The sequence below is a fragment of the Anthonomus grandis genome, chromosome 6 (assembly GCF_022605725.1).
Source record: "Anthonomus grandis grandis chromosome 6, icAntGran1.3, whole genome shotgun sequence".
Lineage (NCBI taxonomy): Eukaryota > Metazoa > Arthropoda > Insecta > Coleoptera > Curculionidae > Anthonomus > Anthonomus grandis.
The window spans coordinates 4,973,044-4,997,351 of NC_065551.1; the positions used below are offsets into that span (position 1 = coordinate 4,973,044).

At 33.9% G+C, this 24,308-nt stretch overlaps 1 protein-coding gene and 1 long non-coding RNA gene across 3 annotated transcripts in view; one reads left to right on the plus strand and one right to left on the minus strand.

The window, feature by feature from the left end:
* LOC126738015 (integrator complex subunit 6) overlaps positions 1-24,308 on the minus strand; it is a 169,288-nt gene that overhangs the window by 67,020 nt on the left and 77,960 nt on the right. For both annotated transcript variants that reach the window (XM_050443175.1, XM_050443176.1), the window contains exons 15-16: positions 14,486-14,676; positions 3,793-4,054 (exon numbers count right to left, since the gene is read on the minus strand). In XM_050443175.1, coding sequence (XP_050299132.1) covers positions 3,793-4,054; positions 14,486-14,676 — 453 coding nt within the window. The remainder of the gene's footprint in view (positions 1-3,792; positions 4,055-14,485; positions 14,677-24,308) is intronic.
* On the plus strand, positions 18,404-20,306 carry LOC126738022 (uncharacterized). The gene is made up of 4 exons (XR_007661190.1): positions 18,404-18,719; positions 18,901-18,998; positions 19,159-19,266; positions 19,380-20,306. It is a non-coding gene; the product is annotated as an uncharacterized LOC126738022 (long non-coding RNA).

A 24,308-nucleotide genomic window follows, 5' to 3' on the forward strand; every position in this document is an offset into this window, starting at 1 on the left:
TGGATGGGGAGTTTATTATAATAATGAGGGAACTTATGGTTGGTGGACTTTTGAAGATAAACCACATAAATTTCTTGGAACTTCAAGCTATTTTTATAGGTCTTAAATGTTTTGCTAGATCATTGAGAAATTGCAACATTTTGGTACGTTGTGACAATACAACAGCCGTGGCCTGTATAAACCGCATGGGCAGCGTAAAATACCCTAACCTGCACGATTTATCCAGAATGATTTGGCAGTGGTGCGAGCAACGCAATTTATGGGTTTTTGCATCCTATATTAATACCAAGGACAACTGGAAGGCAGACTTAGAGTCGCGAGCTCTACAATCCGAGACTGAATGGTCTTTAGCTAATTATGCATTTGATCGTATTACTCGAAGGTTCGGGGTTCCAGATGTGGACTTATTTGCCTCCAGCAGTAATTTCAAATGTAGAAAATACATTTCTTGGCTAAGAGACCCAGGTGCCTTTGCTTGCGATGCTTTCACCCTTTCATGGAAAAATTTACATTTTTATGCCTTCCCTCCATTAGCGGTAATTTTAGGGGTTTTACAAAAAATAATACAAGACAAGGCTGAGGGTATCTTAGTGGTACCGTATTGGCAATCTCAAGCATGGTATCCACTTTTCGTAAAACTTTGCGTCGAAGACCCCATTTTACTTGAACCACACCTTAATGTTTTGGTTTGTCCTTTTAGCAAACAGCCCCACCCATTATCTGCGAGTCTTACCTTGGAAGCCGCGAGACTATCCAGAAGTCTCTAATACTACAACAAGTACCGGAGTGTGCCATTGAGACAACATTGCTCTCACTATCGGAGGCAACCATTAAACAATACGGAGTCACTTACAAACTTTGGTGGGAGTTTTGTAAGGAACAAAATCTCAACATGTTTGAAGCAAATATAAAAGAGGTAATAATCTTTTTACAGAATGTTTTAAGTAAATCCCAGAATTTATATGGTACATTTAACTCTCACAGAGCAGCACTATCTTAAATTTTGCCTAATAAAATAGGAGAACACCCAATACTTAAACGGTTTATGAAGGGCGTTTTGAGGATGAGGCCCCAAACACCTCGTTATAATTCTAGTTGGGATCCAAAACTACGAGGGGCAAGTAAAAAGTAAGGTTCCCAACGCTGTAGCTCCGCCGCGCGTGTTGCTAGGCGAAATCCGGCAACACCGCCGTGTGCGTCTGTTCCCCCTGTTCATTCCTAGCGGCCGGGGAAGTCGCTACGACGCTCAGTGCCGGCCTGACAGCCGTTCGAGACGGAGCCCGCAATCGCCGTCACCGCCAGGTGCGAGATCCGGGCAGTGATCCGTTTTCTCAACGCCAAGAAGTTACCGCCTGTTGAAATTCATCGGCAGTTAACAGAAATTTATGGGGAAGCTTGCATCAGTGTGCAACACGTCCGTAAATGGTGCAGGGAGTTTTCCAGAGGACGAACAGACATTCACGACGAGCCAAGAAGTGGAAGGCCATCGGTGTCCGACGACGTCGTGGCAAAAATCGAGCGTCTTCTCCAGGAGGATCGGCGAGCAACGCTTCGGGAACTGGCTGAAAAAGTGCCTGAGGTTTCAGAGAAAACAATCGACAACATTTTGACTGAAAAACTCGGTTATCGCAAGGTGTGTGCGCGGTGGGTACCGCATATGCTCTCAGAAACCCACAAAGAGAACCGCGTCAAGTGTGCTCGGGAGTTTCTTCAGCAATGTGCCAAGAATACCGAAGAATTTTTGGACTCTATTGTAACAGGAGATGAAACGTGGTGCCATTACGTCACGCCGGAAACCAAACAACAGTCCAAACAATGGCGCCATTCCGATTCGCCCAGACCGAAGAAATTCAAGCAGACGCTCTCCGCAGGAAAAGTGATGGCTACGGTTTTTTGGGACCGTAAAGGCGTCCTTCTCGTGGATTTCATGCCTACTGGGACCACCATAAATTCGGAAAAATACTGCAAGACACTAAAGAAACTCAGAAGAGCTATCCAAAATCGCCGGAGAGGAAGACTCACGAAGGGCGTTAGGCTCCATCACGAAAATGCTCGCCCACACGTCTCTCGCAACACCAAAGCCTTAATCGAACAATTTGGCTGGGAAATCGTGGAGCAAGCTGCCTATAGCCCTGATCTTGCACCGAGCGATTTCCACTTGTTCCCGAAATTGAAGCAACACCTGGGTGGACAACGCTTCGCTACGGACGAAGAGGTCCAGAATGCAGTCACCACGTACCTCAACGGGTTGGCGGCGGAGGTTTTAGAGGCAGGTTTTCAAAAGTGGATTTCTCGACAGCAAAAATGTGTAGAAAAATTTGGCAACTATGTAGAAAAGTAGCTAAGAGACCAAGCTTTCAGATAAAAAATTTCAGATAAAAAATTTCTTACACCTGAAAAAAATGTGGGAACCTTACTTTTTACTTGACCCTCGTATTTTTGATTATTTCGACAAAAATCCTGCCGAATCCTGCGAATTTAAAACAGTTATCTTATAAGTTGGTCACTCTTTTAATATTGGTCACCGGTCAAAGGCTACAAACCATTAGCCTTATTAGAGTTTCAAATATTAGACCTTACAAAGGAGGACTTTAAATTTTAATTGAAGATAGAATTAAAACGTCCGGTGTAAATGTAAAGCAACCTTGCCTTCATCTACCAAAATTTGAAGAATTGCCAAATCAATGCGTTGTCTCTTGCTTACATCAATACTTGAAACTTACAGAGAATCTGAGGAATAAAGATAGTGACTATCTATTTATAATCATTCAAAAGCCACATAAGACTGCTTCAAAACCAACCCTCAGTCGTTGGGTAAAATGTACTTTAGATCTAGCTGGTAATTGATACGAATATATTTACATCGCACTCAGGAAGGCATGCTTCGACATCTACAGCCCGAAGAGCTGGCGTATCGATAGATCTTATTAAAGATTCTGCTGGGTGGAGCAAAAGTTCGAGTACCTTTGCGAAGTTTTATGTTCGGCCTCTAATAGAAAGAGACCAATTTGCTTTTAGCATTTTTAACAGTTAATTTGTTATTTTGTTTATATTTTGTTTATTCTGTCTACACTTAAATATTTTTTGTTGCACAGGTAAATGTATATTTTTATTTAACATATGCATATATGCGAATATTTTAATTTAAAATTAAGTTGCAGACTGGATTTAAGCTGTAAGCATTTAATGTATATATATAGAAGTTTTGTCAAATAAAATGGGTCTTCTATATGGGTCTTCTTTCCGAAGGTTATGAATCAAAAACTATAGGGCTACTTTTAACAGAATGAGGATTATTGGAAAGAGTGCCTAGAGCCTGGTGCGATGATGGGGGAATACGGAGCGAAATTGTACTTTAAAAACTTGTGGATAGTAGCGCGAAAAGGCGGGCTACATGGTAAAATAATTAACATCTTTGGACTGGCTGACTAATATAATTTCGATCGAACTTCAGGTAAGTTCATTTGATCGTTAAAAAATATGTATAAAATGTCTGACTTAGTAACCTGTTCAAACCAATGAAGTCATTGGCAATAATTTTGAACACGAAGTATGTAGCAAAAACACTGAATTTAAACAAAAATTATAAAAATTCATTCAAAGCAAGTTTGTTATTAAAAAAAAAACTCCAATAATATGTCAACTTAATTGCTTCGTAAGTCTTCACTTCGAAAAGAAATATTTTATTTACCAAAATTACAGAAATATAGTTTTGTTGACGCACCCGTTTTCAATTTACTATTTAAGTCTCTTATACAAAACTCCTATAATAAAAGTACCTTTGTCACTTACTTTCAACTGTAAGCATATTCTGTATGTGATCTTCCAACATTTTTGCCAACTGTTGTCTCTTAAATCTCAGACTCTCCTTAACGATTAATTTCACAATTTCCACTTGAGTATCCGTATCACCTTTTAAAGTTTTTAAACTTTCGAAAAGTTCCGAAAAGTTTTTACCCGGTTTCCGCACTAATTTGTTTAGATTTTTTCGTATTTCGAAGTTTTGATTGTCGATCTCCTGTTTGTTCTCTTCTATTACCTCTTTTGCACGGACCTGAAAAAAGATATCATATATATTTATAAATATATCTTTTACATTCATTATAATACAGAATATCTTAAATAGCGACTATTACTATTTTGGAAACATTAAAAGATATCAAGGCGGTTCATTAAAAAAAGTTTTTATGCTCCTTCTAAATCAAAATAAATCAACCATATTTCACAAAGACACTGACAAACAATGTAGAAAAAAACACAAAATCATAAATATAGTGTGTAAAACATAGAGGTTACATGTTTCGCTCAACTATTAGACCTAAAAATACAGAGTGTTTCAGAACTATGGGATCAAACTTCTGGGGGTTGTTCAGTGCAACAGAAGAATCCATTTGAGTATAGGAACCCATGTCCGGAAATGCGTCACTACGCCACTACGGCCCTAAGAAGCGTTTAAATTTAGAAAACATATTAATTACCTAAATAGGATCTGATGCATTTATTTTTACCTTTTGTACATGATACCATAACAACAATTGTTTAAAATCAACGCTTATCAATGTCAATTCTCAATGTCATGTTTAAAAATGTTATAGCTTACAATCTTTAAATATTTATTGCTAATGGAAAACTTTACCAATCAAGAATTGGCGGATATGCATTTGGTATACGGAGCAACTACAAACTGCAATACACGAGCAGCATCGGGTTGTATCAAAATATCCAAAAAGTGGATACAAAAAGTTTATTGCGGTTCATCGGCGGCTCACTGAGACAGGCATGTTTAAGACCAAGATGCATGATACTGGTGTTGCTCGAACCGTAAGAACGGTCGAATTTGAAGAAGAGGTGCTTCAGCGAGTTGCCGATGAACCATCAAATAGCACACGTGACGTCGCTAAGAATATGAATACGAGTAACGCTTCTCTCTGGCGGGTACTACACGAGCAACAGCTCCATCCTTACCACTTCCAGAAAGTTCAAGGTATGACTGCAGCCGATTATCATCCTAGAGTTCAATTTTGTCGATGGCTTCTGGATCACATCATTGCACAACCAAATTTTTTACGATATGTTTTGTGGACCGATCAAGCCTCTTTCACAAGAGACGGTATTTTTAATAGTAGGAATAGCCATGTTTGTGACGAAGAAAATCCTTATGCAATTTTTCCAAGAAAACATCAGAATCGTTGGTCTGTCAACGTATGGGCAGGCATTGTTGATGATTATTTATTGGGGCCATACCTTCTACCGGAACGGTTAACAGGACCTATTTATCTGCGTTTCTTGGAGGAAGTTCACTCCTTGAAAATGTTCCACTAAACGTTAGATAGCAAATGTGGTTTCAGCATGATGGAGCGCCGGGTCATTTTGCTGTACAATTACGCGAGTATTTGGCTCACCGGTTTGGGCACCGTTGGATTGCCAGAGGTGGAGCAGTTTCTTGGCCTCCTAGGTCACCCGATTTAACGTCGCTCGATTTTTTCTTGTGGGGACCTGTAAAGTCTTTAGTCTACGAAACTTCAGTAGAATCAGAGCTAGACTTTATTGGACGAATAACAGCAGCATTTGAAATCATTCAAAACGAGGATCAAATTTTTAGTGTAGTCCGCCGAAATCATGTGCGGCGTTTAAATCGGTGTATTGAGGTTGGAGGAAGACATTTTGAACAATTGTTGTGATGGTATCATATACAAAAGGTAAAAATAAATGCATCAGATCCTATTTAGGTAATTAATATTTTTTCTAAATTTAAACGCGTCTTAGGGCCGTAATGGCGTAGTGACACATTTCCGGACATGGGTTCCTATACTCAAATAGATTCTACTGTTGCACTGAACAACCCCTAGAAGTTTGATCCCATAGTTCTGAAACACCCTGTATAGGGTTTTGATTCAGAAAATGGAACCTTCAGCATAAAACTAACAACTAAAATCAAAACACATTACAGAAAAATGAAAGTAATGCCTATATTAAGAAAGTAGCGACACCTATCTATCGTTAATAGAAAATTGTTTTAATTGTTTAAATTGTTAAAAATTAGATTGTCATCAATACAGAATAAATCAGAACATGCAAGAGGTTCGAAACTTTCCATTGTTTCCAATACATATAATTTTTTACCTTTATTAGAATGATGTGAAATTTGTATCTTATTATCTTGTGGAAAATCTTCTAAATCTTCTAAGAGAAATGATTTACAAATGCCGATTTGGTTACTGCGATATCAGTGTCTTTAATTTGAGCCTTATGTTCATTAATCCTACTTAAAACCCTTCTATCCCTTTTATCATAATCCTAAACTAACTTATTATAGCAAAACTATTATGAAAAAAAAATTACACACTGAAGGTACAAAAAGTACAGATACTGACTATAGGCAGGAGTGACTTTCAGCATGTGGCTAAATTCGTTGATCACTTATAATAAGTCGTTTCAGTTTATTTTTAAATATATTGAAGTTACCTATTCCTTCATAAAAGGGGGTCTTCTTGAATTAAACAAAGTTAAATTTTGGCTTCCTTACATCCAACATCATATTTAAATCACTTACTTTAGAAAAATGTTCTAAATTTTTATATATGTACAACAACAATTTAAATACATACACTACCGCTCAAAAGTATTTGCCCACATATGACTGTTTTAAAGCTATAACTAAAAATAATAAACACATCAGTTATTCTTATAAAACGGTTTATTTATAACAAAAGTCTTCTTTTGATGTGGGGCATGATTTTCGCACTTGTCTATCCAGTTTGTTATTTGTTGCTGGTCAACTGATTTATTTTGTACATTTACGTTTATATCACAGTTGTACATATTATTGTGTTTTCTTTAAAACAGGAATAGCAAAATAAACAGTAAAAAGTGACAAGATTATATTTGTGGCCTGTGAACTGTAACTTTGAGAAAAAACTAACATAACTTCTCAAGAACTTGAAAGAAGAACTCATAAATCTGTAACACTACTAAAATAATAACGTCCGTACTACTGTAGTTGAAGGAAAAATTCTGTATCTGACCTCTATGGTAATACAACATCATAGCTTATCATTATTTTTTTTAAGGTGTTTATATATGTTTTATTGTCCTAACGAGTGCGGCTGCTAGATCAATTTGAATATTAGATTGCATATTATCTAAAACTCTCATATTGCATATCCAATTAAATATAATTTGCTGTCATCTTTTTTTTTATCACGAAGGGAGGTTAAGACAAAAATATATAAAACAACAGGAGAAAAATACTTTTTATTAAGAATTGAAAGATGTAAAATGTTCTGTCAGTTATTTATGTTAAATGTCTGTTCTGTGTTGAGCATGTAGACAATGAAAATATTATTAACTGTTTCGAAAAACAATCTGACAGCTATAGAAATCTAAAGATGTATATGAGCGTGTCGTTTTTATCGAAAGACGCGTCTGCTTTTTATGTATGCATAAACTTTTCAATAGGTAATTTACATTATATTCAAAAAAATTCATTATTTACTATCAATATGGATTTTCGTTCAGAAGCAAAAATAGATATTTGGGTCAAAAAACATCAAAAAGATGTTGCCAGTTGTTAGTTTACGTTTTAAAGTATTTAACAGGCCTCTGATTTACTTCATTAAAGCAAATTTTACTCTTAATATTTGACATGTAAACATTCCCCGTGGTAATTTATAAGTATAACCGTTGAAAATATTTTCTTTTCTTTCTTTAGATTTGCTGCCCCTCAAAATTCTGCCGCCCTGGGCACTTGACCCGACTGCCCCTAGTGTAAATCCAGGACTGAGTTTACCAGTATTTCTATAATATGAGAAATGATAAAACGATGTTAACAAGATTAAAATTTATTGGAGATTATTGAAAATGAGATTAGGTTCGAAATTAAAGATATCATTGACACAATTTAGTATTGGGCTTCTCTTAGCTCTTGTAATCTCCAGCTTTTCGAGAAGATCTAGTTTTTTAGCTTTCCCACACTCATACAGTCGATAAAAGATGATTTGCAAAGGCTGACTTTGTTTCTTTAATATCGGTGTTCTTACAACTGTTAAAAATACTTATATGTTCTTTCACCCTAGTGGAAATCCTTCTACCAGACTGACCAACATACACAGCGGAACACTCACCACAATTCAAAGAATATACCCCAGGTTTTAAAGTTTGCTCCGTTTTATCCTTTGTGTTTATCAAGTGCTTTTTCAAAGTTTTGTTTGCAGTTTTAGAAGCTATTGAAAGATTAAGATTATTTTTAAAGAGTTTTGCAAGTTGGAGAGATATTGAACCAAAAAATGTTAAAGATCTGAATTTGTTAAGATTTAAAGAATTGGAGTGTAAGATGTGGTAGGAGAATTTATATTTATTCATGTATACGAAAAAAAGTTTATTTATGGTAGAAAGTGGAAAACCGTTATTAACTGCAAGCTGCTTTATTATGTTAAATTTTTTATAAAAAGATTCCTTGGATAGAGGAAGGGTGAACATCCTATATAACAAAGAGTTAAACGAAGCAAATTTGTGGGTATGTGGTGAGTTAGAAGTTAATTGTATGATGTCAGTTGTAGACGGTTTCCTGTATATATCGAATTCGATTTTATTATTATTCCTGGTTAACAAAAAGTCTAAGAAAGGTAAACTTTTGTTGTGCCCTTTTTCTAAGGTAAATAAAATTATATTATGTAGACTGTTTGTCAAATTTATGAAGGTGGACAATTGATCGTTATTGCCTCCCCAAACAATATAAATGTCATCCACATATCGTTTATACGCTGTTATATATTCGGCGAAAGAACTGTTCATAATTTTGCACTCCAAGTTGTTCATAAAAACTTCACTTAAGAAAGGGGAAATGCATGATCCCATGGCTAAGCCAGGCTTCTATACAATTTGTCATTGAATTTAAAAAAGTTGAAAAAAAAAAGATAAATTGAATCTAAGTTAACCCGAAGCTGGTGAGGTAATTTTTCAGTTACATAAATGGCGAGGAGGGGTTCGCAAAACCCCCAGATGAAAAGGTCAGTTTTTTAATATCCTAATAGAAAAAACGGTTATCCTACTTATTTCTTATTGATTACAATGCATGAATATTTTTAATATTAAAATAAAAAACAGATATGTTGACAAGAATAGAATTTTAATGTATACATTTACATAATACATTTTAAAATTTATTTTTTATTGTTAGTTTTGTTTTATTGTTATTTAAAGTTAGCAAACTGAAAAATTTTAAATAAAAAATTCGTGTATTCTTTGAATTGTGGTGAGTGTTCCGCTGTGTATGTTGGTCAGTCTGGTAGAAGGATTTCCACTAGGGTAAAAGAACATATAAGTCTTTTTAACAATTGTAAGAACACCGATATTAAAGAAACAAAGTCAGCCTTTGCAAATCATCTTTTATCGACTGGTCACATTTTTTTGGTGTCAGATGATGTAACTGTATTACATTAGTGTAGTGTATTACATGATGATGTGCTCGATAAGCTGGAGATTACAAGAGCTAAGAGAAGCCCAATATTAAATTGTGTCAATGATATCTTTAATTTCGAACCTAATCTCATTTTCAATAATCTCCAATAAATTTTAATCTTGTTAACATCGTTTTATCACTTCTCATATTATGTAAATACTCGTATACTACATCAATACCCCAGTTTGGTGACAAGGTCTATACTTCGGATTCAATGGCCTCTGGTTCGATACCTATTTAATTTTTTTTAAATTTATTGTTGTTCTTTCATGGTTGTATTTGTTTTGGTTCTTTATAAGATAATATATATAAAATGTACTTGATTTCAGTGATATTTGGCGTTTTAAAGTTCATATTTTAGTCAATAACGGTATACGATGTTGTAGACATATTATATTTTTATTTATGTTAGTGAGAGTAAGTGTGTAGCTTTTGTATTTAGATAAGGTATGTCTTTTCTGTTAATTAGCGTTTTGTTCCTTAATAATTAATTTTTATTTAGGTCTGATGATGCCCTAATGCGGCGAAACGCGTAACCTTTTAAATAGACGCTTGATTTGTGAGACTTTAAGTATACTTTCTCTTCCTTTGGTCATATATCTAAGTCTCTTTGAGAATAATAGATGATTATTTTGAATTAATTGATTCCCACTTAAGATATGGTATCTGCTTTTGGGGATGTTAGGTTACTTGTTTCGATCTATCTTAATTTTGCAAAAGCGCGCCCTAAGATACCTCTGGAATATTGGATATGGAGAATCTTGTAAAGCATAATTTATTTCTGAAAAAAATTTAACCTTACCATCGATACTCGAATCTGTTTGCTTAATGCATAAAAAATATTCAACAGCAATTATTTCTCAAAATACTATTATTACTCGCTCTATATTTAAAATAAACCTTCTTACTTAGAACAATGAATACACTAGAATAAACATTGGCTGCTTTGGATTGAGCGCAACATCTACACAGGGGGCAAAGGGGTGGCAAAGGCAAGGTTGCCAGAGATTACTCAATTTTAACAGAAAAAATAAAGTGATATAATAAATTATTATAATTAGCAAAAACTGAATTTCATTCTTTATTACAAAGCAAAGGAAAGAGTGAAATTCGTTTTATACTCAAAACTATCTTGTATTATATTGAAATTAAATACTAATAATAATTAATGTTTTTAATTTGGATTCTTTAATCACCAAATTTTCACACATAGCGGCAACGCTGTACATTCAGGCCAGAAATATTTTCGCAATAAAGGTATTTGGCAACTGCGCTCACTGTTTACTTTTGGATGGTGCATCTTTCGTACAGTATTAGTATTAAAAAGATGTTTGGAGTGGTTTGAGTGCATTTTTTTTTATTAATATTAAAACTAAAAACTCCCTTTTTACTGAAAAATTATAAAGAAGTCTTGAAGTGTCTGAAGTTACGTATATTGGAAAAAAGAAAATTCAAATCGTTCCTTTCACAGGCGAGTTAGGTGTCAATGGTGTAATAATATTATAAAATATTATAAAAGACGTTTTGAAATTTGTGAAAAATCTATTAGGTATAGGATACCAAAATTAAGCTTTTTTCCTTCATTTCTTTAACAAAAATGCGTAATTAAATATATTTTTATAATCTTTAGCAAATTTATTGCTTATTAGAACCAAAAATGTCACAAATGAAGGTAGTGTCTGATCGATATCCAGCAACCAAATCGAGAACGCAGCATACGTCATTTGGCAGCAACATATTTATAGTCCGCGCCTATGTAATGCCCGTATCTCCTGCAGTCCCAAAGGAGTTTTAATAATTTTTTGTCAAGATATTAACAATGGATAACTAAATCGGTTTATAGCGGGGATAAACCTCGACAAACTAAGATTTCTTTGTAAAAATTAATTAAAAGGTTATTTTCCGAAGGATTTGAATTAAACTTTTTTCTGTAATATATAACAAATATCTAAACGGATTTGAAATGGTTGCAAACCTCTATAAACGAAAGTTTGTAGATGTTATAAATGGCTATAACTGCCAAAGGTTATGGATAAAATTTTTCCTTATAGCCGTTAAGAGTTATAGCCCTTTATATTTTTTAACATCTAATAACTCAATAATTTTTATCAAAAAACTTTTGTTTATAGAGCTTTGCAACCATCTCAAATGCGTTTAGATATTTATTATATATTATAGAAAAAAGTTTAATTCAAATCCTTTGGGAGCCTTTTTCATTTCCTTAACATTCGACTTTTTAAGTAATTTTCACAAAAAAAAACTTTAGTCTGTAGAGATTTATAACTTGTTAATATCTGAACAAAAAATTATTAAAATTCCTTGGGAATTTCAGGAGATGCGGGCATTACTATAAATAGGTTCCTGGCAAACGGCATATGCTGCGTTCTAGATAATTGGTTGCTGGATTTCGATCGGACGCTAGCTACAGACAATATACATATGAAAAAATATCTAAAAAATACAAAGTGACACTATTGTATACTTGCATTAGAAACATAGAGGTATTCTACGTTGTCAAGTTGCTTTTTTTCATCGACTTTTTTGTTAGGAATCTTATTTTTATTCTGAAAAATTTGTTGATTACTCTCAAACTATATGTTATTAGTCAGAAAAATAAACGAAACTTTTAAAAAGTAAATGTTTTATCTGTTACAAAATAGAACACATAAAAAAGAAAAATATATATAGAATAAAAAATTGGAAAGTCGATTTGACATCACTGCCTGAGAGATTCACCATCTCAAACAACCTCGCCTATGGTTTGCACCTAGGCTAGGCCTAGATCTTCCATGAGCTATCATTCTATTACTTACTTTAGTAAGAAACTGTTTAAACATCTTCCTATTTCCATTAGAAGGATTTCCAATTATACACATTTCAAAAGGAAAGCATTACTCAGAGGAGCCTATTATAGTGTGGATGATTATTTATTAGAAAATATTTAGGTGTATTATAGTTTTATTCTGTCTCTTACATTTATAAGTTTTATTTTATGTAGTAGATTATTATAATTTAATATGGAAAAGCTTTGCCTATAAGAATTTTGTATTCTTCAGATAATAAAGCATATTTTCACTATGACTTATGAAAGTCTTATGTCTAATGTCTATGTCTTATGTCTAATGAAAGTACGTATGCGCGGGAATATATTTTTCTTCATTGGTAAACATTTCAAAGCCATATTTTAGCGAGTAAGCGGTTTTAAGCGGCTTTAAGCATCTTTAAGACATCTCATTCGAGCGATCAAGTCATGACGTCACCGTATAAGGCACTTTAAGCGTTTGTTAGCGGTCTCCCGAGACCGCTAATAAACTCGATATGTCAAAGTCAAAGGGAAGCTATACAAACAATAATAAACAATAAATATTTATATCAATTTTTTGATATTTTTTTAGAGTAGAAGTATTATATTTCTTAGTATTAGTTTTATTTATTTTATATTAATGTCTCATATAGGACATTAACATTTAAGACATCCAAATAAAAATGCAGAAAATAATAAATTATCAAAAGAGCGAATAGATTTGCAAAAAATACAGTGAAGAACGTAAAGGTGAGGTTGCGCGGATATTTTTTTTAAATTGATTTTTGATTAGTTTGGGTTTATTCCTGTGTGAAAAAATATGAGTAAGGTTATGTTAAAGCCAGTAACTTTTTTGTTTATTTTATTTCCTCTTGATCTGATCCTTAAAATGTATGAGATCGGATTTAGTTAGTTTAGTATTTAGACTTAAAACGTTTTGAAAACTTAGACAAATGGGTGTTTTCATGGTTTAGGTCAGTCTCCAAAGTGCTAATGAAAGGTATAGCTAATATTTACTAATATTTAGACTCTGACAGCTGTTAGACATGACGTCATTCGAGCGCAACCATATGATGACGTAACGCTTAAGACATTGTAAGGCAACCGAGTAAGACGCTTACTCGCTAAAATATGGCTCAAATATTAGTAAACACTAAAATTCTTTCAAAAAACTGTTGAAAATTCATTCAATTCATTATGTCAATTGAAAAATAATTGAAGAATGCGTCAAAACAAACCCTTCTATACTATTTTTATTAATTAAATGCGTTTATTTATGTGACTTAGTTTTTTTCTTCTTGTGGTCTTATTTATCCACCGATTTAAAAAATAATAATATCAAATTATTTGTGAAAAAAAACGCTTTTCAAAAGTGGTTGTTTCCAATAATGTGCTGTTTAAATAAATAAAGTAAATGCCAAAATTAATGGTTTGGACATTTTAAATAGGCGTGTAAAAGATTTAAGCCACAAAATGCAATGAAAACTAATTTTTCTGGATTACTTGATAAAAAATTTAAATTTTCAACGTATTCATAGCACCCTATTTTAAAATTTAAAAAAAAAAAAAAATGTTTCTTTGAGTATAAAACAAAAAGTAGCAAATACAGTATCACTGTTCTCAGAATTTTATTGAAAATGTATGAAATACGTAAAAATATACCAAGTGTCTCATTTAAAATAAGAAAGTTAGTGTTACTGTATCACACAGTGACGAAAAACAACTGAATATATCAAAAGATGCTCTTATAATAATTCCATCGATATACAAAATTTTAATTGCTTATCTTCAAGACTAAAATAGCTATTAGATATTTCCTTTTTGTGTGTCATCCGGTATACAGGGTGGTCCAGTTTAAACATCATTAATTTTAATACGTGATAGAGAATTTAAAAAGAAATAGACTTTCATTATAAAATTTTTCTCAGAAATGTTTAATAACAAAGAATCTTCATTTCTTTTTCAATTCTCTATCACGTATTAAAATTAATGACGTTTGAACTGGACCACTATTACCACCAAAAAGACGGGAAATTATACATAGAATTGTGTAAAAAATCACTTCAAGTACAGGGTGTTTAACAAGGCAAATACTGTAAAGACGTCCTCTACAAACATTTCTTAGATTGAATACAACGTAAGTGTTTTTTTTTAACAAGAATAAAACATGAACATATTTTTTTAACGTTTACTAACAAAAACTTTTATACTAAAAAGCTTACCTTAGGTTTTCCAATATCCTTTTCTTTTTCTTTTTCTGGCGTGTAATAATTATTGGTACTAAATGTTTCGTTGTTACTATTGTTATGATTGTAATTCGTTTCCTTGAGTATCTGAGATATTTCTTTATTTGTGCTCTCCATTGCTGACATGCTATCGTAGTCATTTTCTGGAACTGACTCGGACGGCGTCGCTGAAATAAGGTTTAAAATATTAAATAATATGGAATAGAAAAGGGTTTAAATAAATATTTCAAGTGGGGACAACCAGCAAATTTTTCTTGAAAAAATTAAATAAAGAAAAATATAACAATAACACTGTCACTCGATTTCAAACTTCAAAACTTTTCTATTTGTCATCAAGATACAGAGTTATAGTTACAGCACAATAATAATTTAAAAAAATATGACAAATAAGGACCACCTCGCGATTATATAACCGACCCATCAGACTCGTTTTAATACAAGCTTGTGTGAAGCAGCCCTGCTTTCTATAATACTTTGCAAGTAATAAAGAGGTATAGTTCAAATATAAAATATAAGAACCAGGTTAACACATAAAGTTAGAAAGAAAACTTATACATCCTAAAGGTAAGAGGCGCGAAACGGAGCGAGAAATATAGAAAAAAGTGTACAAAAGGGAAGAAAAGAACACCGAGAACCAGGCAAAAACAAAGCAATGAAATGTAAATTTCAATTGTTAGTGGAAACTGAAGATATGCATAAGGCAGGCGAACATTAAAAACAACAAAAAATAAATATTGTAAAAAATAATCAGAAGACGCGATTTAATAAAGTCCTTGTAAAGGTTAGGCAACATTTGTTTTACATGTATTGCAAAAAAGCTAAAAGAGTTTTGGAAATTGGCTGATTTATGGTAATCGAATATTAAAATCAAATATCAAAATCATCATATTATTTCTAGTAGAGTGAGAATGGTCACGAGCACTAAAAAGTGGCCTTAGATATGGTGGATCTTCACTTTTTATTACTCGGTATATAAACAAAAAAATATGATATTTGCGTTTATTAAACATTGATAAAATCGAATTATTATTTAAATGTGGGGTAATGTGATTTCTGAAAGCTATATCAAATGAAAAACGCATGCATGTATTTCGTAATTTTTGAATAGATTTAGAGTTACCTAATGTAAGAGAGTTGTGATAAACGATATCTTTATAGTCAAAAATTGATAACACAAGAGAATTGCAAAGATAATATTTAGTTTTTGGTGGCAAATATTTTTTTAAGTAGTTTATTTTCCTTAAACGCATATATGCTGTACCAAGTTTTTGTTTAATGTGAGTTTGAAGTGAAAGGGCATTATCCAAAAACATTCCCAAATTTTTCGCTTCAGTAACTACTGGCAGAGAGGTGTCATTTATTTGAATATTAATAGTGTCAGATAATTCTGTTACTTGATTTTTATTGTTACCAAAAAGAATAATCGATGATTTGTCTGCATTAAGTTATGATTTTGCGCATACTGATTAATCATGTTAATGTCCTCATAAAAAATTTGTTGAAGTATGGGAAAATCACTCGAAGACAAATAAAGGTATATCTGAGAGTCATCAGTGTATTGCTGTATTTTGGCTTGTGTAAGGACACTGTGCATATCTGCTAGATAACCAGAGAAAAGGAGTGGACCCAATATGGATCCCTGTGGTACACCTGCATTCATAGGTAAAAAGTTTGATTTGATGGTATTGCCAAATACTGTTCTTAAACAAACACAGTGCGCTCGGGTTTTAAGATACGATTAAAAAAAAAACACGATTGCATCCTTAGATAATCCACAATATGTTTGTTAGTTTGGCTAAAAGCATTTCATGATTAATAGTATCAAAAGCCTTACTACAGGTACAGGTTGGATGCAGGGTCCAGCTCGTCTGGATACCTGGCCACACAGGCCATGCAGGTAATGAGGAAGCGGACTCTCTTGCCAGACTGGGATCCGCGAATGTGCCGATGGGGCCGGAACCCATAGTTGGTATCGCCAAATGCGTTGCGGTCGCATCAATGAAGGGTCTGCTGGACAAGTGGACCCACCGAAGATGGACTGAGTCCCCTGTTATGAGACAGGCCAAAGCGCCCATAGGTGGGCCATCTGCCTGTCTCACCAAAAATCTACTACGCCTAAAAAGACGCGAAATTCGGCTAGTGACAGGTCTTTTAACCGGTCACTGGCACTTAAGAAGCCATCTCCATACTATCGGTATTGCGGACAACCCGGAATGCCGATGGTGCTGTGAGGAGGATGAAACCGTTGACCATGTAGTCGGGGAGTGCCCAGCACTCACGCGCGCCAGGTTCAAATACTTGGGTAACACTTTCAGTGTACCGAGCGACTTTAAGTCCTTCAGACCGGAGAGCCTTATCGGTTTCTCGAAGGCCGTTGGGCTCTGGTAACCCCCGGTGGGACATGACGGGTCCATCAGGAGACCTATACACACAACTGCCTTGGCAGCCCACTGTTTCGTCAATTCAATTCAAGCCTTACTAAAATTTATAAGCCCAACGCATGTTATTTCTTTTTTATCCAGATTAGTTCTAATATCATTGATGAATTTTACTAGAGATGTGGCAGTACTGAAATTTTTTCGAAAATCAGATTGACAATCAGGAATTACGCTCATTGATTTAAAAAAATATGTTAATTGATTAGATATCTATTTTTCTAATATTTTTGAAACCGCAGGTAAAATACTAATTGGTCTCAGATCCTTAAAATTTACAGGATTGGATATCTTAGGTAACGGTATAATATTCGCTTGTTTCCATATATCGGAATATACATTTCAGGTGAGGAAACTAAAAAAAAAGAGAAATTAGTGAGGAAACTCGTTGAGCCCAATCTCTCTCTTCATTAACAACACGCGTCTTGGGTACAGGTTGGACAAACACCCGGCACTTACCTATTCTTTTGGGTTAAGAAAATGGAGCCAGATAGACTTAGACTAATTGGATGCCTACACTCGACAAAATTTAAACAAATTTAGAATTTTACAGCCAAACTCCGCTATCGAAATATTATGTTTGTCTTATAACGGAGGAGGAAGAGGACTACTTAATATTAGTAAGCAATCTAGTGAAGTAAGTAAGATGATATTTTCACATACAAACTAGTGCACCGACTAGATAGGTAGTAAACAATTACACAATCTCCATTTATAGTCTAAGAGCCAGCGACACTCGACCCTACGTCATCGGGAATTGTGATATGAATAATAACAGTGCATAGCTTAGACACGGGTGAGTATGGAACACCCTTGTCGACCGGGCAAATCCTGTGCCAATTAGTGTAATTAATTAATGAAAAATACGAAAATCTTGATTCGTAACGTATTTAGGAATAAAATAAATAAGTACATGACATTGAAGGGGACAGGTGGCACCTTAAGGAAATATACGTGTGCCGCCCTCTCCCTTGTGCCGAACCTCTGTTGACCGAGCGCAAACGGGTTGCTTGTAACTATTCTGCCCTGCTTAACGAAAATGCCGTGTGTGCAAAAATTAGCAAAATTAGTTTTTTTGGTCTTTGGATTCTATGTGCAATTAGGTATCTTATTGCTAAGTAAAAATGCAGTATATTCCATAAGAAATTTAAGAAAACGTCCATTTTATTTGCAGCATATACACAATTTACCGTACATACATAATAAAAGCGCAGTATCGGTCATGTACTAAACTAAACCGCAGTAAATGATATGCTACACTCTCATTAAGCAAGTATCTGTTACTGCTACCTTGCCTAGTAAAACTCCTTCAATTTAATTGAGCGCGTCAACAAATAATATTATGGTTACAATAATAACATAAATTTATGTTTTTATGCTGGACCGTCTGGAATGTCTGTTTTGCGCGAAATTAGACGATGGCGACGCATATTGACAACGTTTGGCTAAACATAAACAACACGTGAAGATTTTAATTCGTTGCATTATAAGTTGGCTTGGAAGTTTGTTTTTTAATTTATTAGTGACAAAATACGCCGGTTTTGACAATGTCAAAGCGTAGTGATAAAATAATGGCACTTGAAACACACAATGAAGGCACAATCTAAACCAATACATCGGTTATTTTTTATGTGTAATAAAGAAAATGTTGTTCCAAATAATTTTTTTGTCTACATTGGTTTCTTGTGATAATAAATATGGGGACGAGATATTAGGACCACAGGAACAAGATATTTTGCAGGACTTTCAGGAGACAGGAGAAAATCCACGATGTGGTAAGTTTTTAGTTTTAAGATTTATTTTAAGATCTGCATTTTACATCATATTTGTAAATAATACAAAAACTGTTTTTGCGAAGGTACTTATTTGCTAGGTAATTTTAATTTCTACAACATTTAAAAGTTATTGTGTTTGTTTGCAAATTATGCCAATTTTTTCAGAAAATTTTATTTTTAGATCAGATTATTAGTGATGGAAATGAGGTTCCTGTTCGTCTGCTTGCAATTCCAGAGAAACAAGATGTTCTTCAAAAACTAGCAGAATCCCACTAGATGGTAAGTTAATTTTTACTATTAAACCCTTATGCAAAGAAAATTCGCAATTTTTAGGAAATTTTTATTATATTTTCTAGACAATTTAAAACTCTTTAAATTTCTGCCAAATTTTTTCTTGTAGAAAAATCTTGCAAGTTTTTCAGATAATTCTATTTTTCAGATTACAATATTATTAGTAATGAAAATGATGTTCCTGTTGGTGTGACTGCATTTCCAGACCCCTCTGATCAAGATGTGCTTCAAGAACTAGCAGAAATCCCACTAGATGGTAAGTTAATTTTATAATTTTAATCTCTTGTGCAAAATGCGCGCTTTGAGGCTTTCTTTGTCTTTGCTAGATAATTTAAACTTCTTTAAATTTCTAGCAAGTTTGTATTTTAGATGATGTTATGCAGTGCATTGTAAACACACATTCAAATATAACTGTACTGGCTACGGGAAGTGATTTTCCCGATACCATCATAATAGAACAACAGATAGATGCTGAAAATATTACCACTGAACAAATAGACCATTTTAACCAAAATACAGATGCAGGTCCATTGAAAAAACCTACAGATATCAATCTACATAACTATGAACAAAAAAATAATGCAATGCAAGTAAAGAATGTTTTAACAGAGAGAGAAGTAGGCCACTATCACATTGAAGGCGATTCGGTAAATCTCTTCACGCATGGAAGCAACCTAGAAAATCAACTTGAAGTTCAGTTGAGTGCTGATCAGGGTGGAATCGTAGTTTCAGCAGACAACCTTGGAGAAGGGAATGCAAACGAGTTGAGTGATCCTAAAATCCCAGTTTTGACAGAAAATGTCGTAGAAGAAGACCATGCATTGCAACCGGCTAACTTACATATATACTAAAGAGGGAAACTTGAGAAAGAGAAAAAAATATGACCTGACCTTGGAAACACGTAAACGTCTACAATTAAACCAGATAAGAGCAGAACATATACCGTTGCCGTCGTGCGATCGTGATAAATGCAGAAAAAAATGCAATATTAAAATCTCCGAAGTTCTGAAATCAATCAGCAGTTTTGGAATTTGTCTTGGTTAGAACAGCGAACATTTATTTTTAATACCTGCAAACGCTTGGCAGTGAAAAGGCGACCCAAGTCGCAGAAAGTGAGAAAAAACAAAATACTTTTTCATTATTTCCCCGACGAAAAATTATTAACTGAGGCAGTTACTCATGAAGCCTGTAAGGTATTTTTCCTTACCACATTAGGTTATAAGAAAACTAATGATCGGGTGATAACAGAAGTTTCATCAAAAACAGAAAAAGGAAATTTTCAACCAAATCGAGACCAGCGCGGGAAACATAGTAAACACAATAAATTTGAACACGAAGACTTACTTGAACAGCACATTGAATCGTTTAACCCCACAATCTCTCACTATCGCCGCGAGCACGCGCCGCACACTAGATACTTACCCAGCGATGTGAACATTTCCCTAATGTTTGACGATTTTAAAAAGAAATACCCCAGTTTTAAATTGTCGTATGAATTGTATCGCCGAAAATGAAATGTGAAATCTGGAAAAAATATATAGATAAAGCCAGTGCAGCTCGAAATCTGTATCGACAACACGCTGAACAGACGTTTGAAGATGGTACAGTTTGTTGCTCAGCAGACCTCCAGAAAGTTATCATGCTGCCACGAATTAAATGTTTTAAAAAAGTTATCTTTACAAAAAGAATAGTCGCATATCACGAAAGTTTTGTTCCAGTTGGCAAAAAATCAAACAATAAGCCATATGTCTGCATATGGCATGAGGGCATCACCGGGCGAAATAAAGAGGATATCGTCAGTACTTTTTATGCATTCTTTGTGAAATACAGAGATTCACCACGGATTATCTTATGACTGGACAACTGCTCCAGCCAAAATAAATAAATAAATTGGTGTTTTCTAGCCTTTTTGATATATATTGTGAATTCGGATGAAATGGCCATTAATGAAATAAACATATACTACTTTGTCCCGGGCCATACATTTATGTCGGCTGATAGAAGCAGAAAAAGACCTATGAATTTAAAGATTTTTCAGATGCTGTTTAAAGTGCGAATAAGTCAAAAGTGGAGGTAAAAGAAATGCAGTACTCGGTTTTTTTTTGTTTGGAAAGACTAAGTCACAACAAAAAATACAAAAAACAGAAAACAGATTATATCTAGCAGACATTCTTAATATAAAAGCTACAAGGGGAAGTTTTGAATTAAAATGTAAATCTGATTACATTTTAATTCATTAGATTAGATTTTTTACATTAGATTTTTTATGTAAAAAAATATGAAAAAAATGGAATGCACCCTCTCATTTAAAAGCACCATGTGGAGTGTCATTTGAAAAATGAGAAAGTATTCTCAAAAATTTAAGTTCTGTTCTTCCAAAAAATAGAATTTTGGGAAGAATTGGCAATAAACACTCCTCCGTAGTGGACAATATTTTCAGGCAAGGTTAAGTTTTTATTTTGTTTAGATTTTTTTTGTTTTTGTTAAAAATAATTCAAGATACTTTTACAATAAGATCTGCAAACACAATTTCAATTAGTTTTTTAATGCATTACTAGGCATATATGCAGCAAGTGAAGCTAGCTTAAAAAGCCGTATGTGCGCACATAAACGGCATTTTTACTTAGTAATGGTAATGCCTTGTTTGCTGTATATACATTTATTAGTAGAAATAATTATTTAATATTAAAACTGATTATTGGAAAGTATTCACAATAAAAAATTTGCATATAAAACATGTGTTTCATTTCCTAATTGTGAGCAGGGTTTTTGGTAACCATTAAATGAAAAGAGGCTCGATGTCTCAAAATGGCAATTTTGCACTTACGGCACTTTCATTTAGCATGGCAGTATTGTGCTTACATCATCAAGAATTTTGACATTTTTTTTTAATTGAATGTGCACATCAAGAATAATTTTATGTGTGCCGTGGAAATTCGTGTTCCAAATGCGATGTTGACCGATTTTTATCGGTCGACTTCAGTCCAATACCAAGATCTTTACGACTTATTTTGGGTACTGTACATAGCAGAAAACGAAAACTTTGTCCATTTTTTCTTCAGGACACTGTACATTCCTAGAACAGGATTCTATAGAATTTGTGTCCACCCTATCCGTGTATAATGAGCGTGTCGAATTGGGTGCCTAAGCCAGCAGCTGCTAGAGTGGAGACGCCGTTTGGCTCAAGCAGGCGCAACGTACAGGAGAAGACATTTTTTATCGTTGGCAGTCGGAAATAAAACATTTTCTTTGAGCTATGAAGTGTTTTATTTGCGGAAAATCCACGAATGTCATACCATTCACGGATATTTCATTTTAAAGGTGTCGTAACGCAATAGCATAGAGGTCTACAATTTTCCGAGTAATCAAGGGAAAATGATGGATATCACAGAGAGTGCTACCAAAAGGCTTGTGTCATCAAAAGTAGATGGAAAGAAGAATTTGAAACTTTTTGCGGGGAGAAACATGTTGTTAGTACATAAATGTTCATACCATCTACAGATTGTATGAAACTATATTTCATTGTTGATTACTGCAGTAATTTCATTGGAAGTAAAACAGTGAATCTTGAATTCTTTTCTGAAATTTTGTAGTATTTTTTTCTAATGACGTTAATAACGCATGAGTGATCAATTTATCGAAAATTGAAGTCACATATTCTTATCATTCACTGAAGTTAGAGTTGTAAATCGCAAATGGATTCAATTGCGCATTTGCATTAATTAAATGTCACTCGCGATGCATATCGAAGCTTGAAATCCTGAAAAATTTTCGTAGAATTTTTAAAGGACGGTGAATTGAATGAAGTTCAATAAACTTTCTCCAAGACATCCAGTTAATGGGAAAAAACCGTTCACATGTTTTCACGAAGAAGCAGATACTACAATAATTTATCACATCGCTCAACTGGAATCAGATTGTACTGTAATGGTCAAGGCAGCAGACACAGATATTTTAATCATTCTACTAGGGAACATGCACAAACTGACCAACAAAACTATTTTCATGTCAAGTGTGTCGAATAAGAATAGTGGTTGCGTCAACTGTACACAACTAGCAGAGGTGTTAGGTGTGAAAGTATGCAAAGCTCTTCCAGCATTTCATGCATTTACAGGCTGAGATTACACCTTTTTTCCGGAAATGAAAAGTGCGACCTTTCCAATTGCTGCTTAAAGTTAACGCGTTTTCAGAGGCGTTTGGCTAGCTAGACCATCCCGACGTTGTAAAAAACGTTATGACGAAAATTGAAGAGTTTAGCTGCCTTATGTACAATATTAAACAAGTCAATAGCGTTGATAAAGCAAGATTTGATATATTTAATAAGATGTATGCATCGAAACGCGACAGCGAGAAATTCATGAACGAAATGAAAGGTTTTGATTCGAGCCTCATTCCACCCTGTTACAAATCTTTATATCAAAAAATTTTAAGAACGACGTACGTTGCGACAATGTGGCACAACGCAACTCAACTGAAATGTTCTCTTTTCAATCCAACGGAAAATGGGTGGGAAGCGAAAAATGGTAAGTTGCGTCCACGTTGGTTCGAAGGTGAACCTACACCATTATCTGTGGAGGATATTTTGGTCGCTACCACAGAGAGAGAAGAATAAAATGATGATGATGACATTGCCTTTGACAATGAGGCCGTTTGTAACGAAGAAAGTGACGATTCTGATGATGAGTATTATATGAGTACATGTCCCGGTAGCCATTAGCTTGTTTGTTTCGTAATGCGCAAGTTGTATTAATTACAGAACGCTACATTTTTATATTGTATGCATTTTTTCGGTAATAAATGTATCACGCTTGTACTCATAGAGTAAGTTTCGTCAATATGTCCTCATTTGTATGTGTGTTGATAAAATAACTTTTTGACAAATCCCAAGTTTCAATTGAAAACACTCCCTCTGCAACATATTCAAATAATACGCCAGTTACTTGCATTTCTAAAATATTGCTGTATATAGAAATTAGCTAAAAACTATCAATTTTCGGAATTTCTAATGCAAATTATGCAAATTTCACTTTTAGGTACAAGTTTATATTTCCGAAAAGTTTATGATAATGGGGGATCGAGGATGATTGTTTTTTAATGAGAAGATGAGAAGCCATCATAACGGAGATTTAAAAAAAGATAAATATATAACAAATTGACAAAAATCAATCATTTAAAAGTGGAAACATTCCATGCTTCCATGTAAATACAATTTAAATGGCAGAAATACTTTGTAATTAATCGCAAAAGTGTGAATTCAATGAGTTTATTGAATTACAATGATCTTGGTATAGAGCTGAA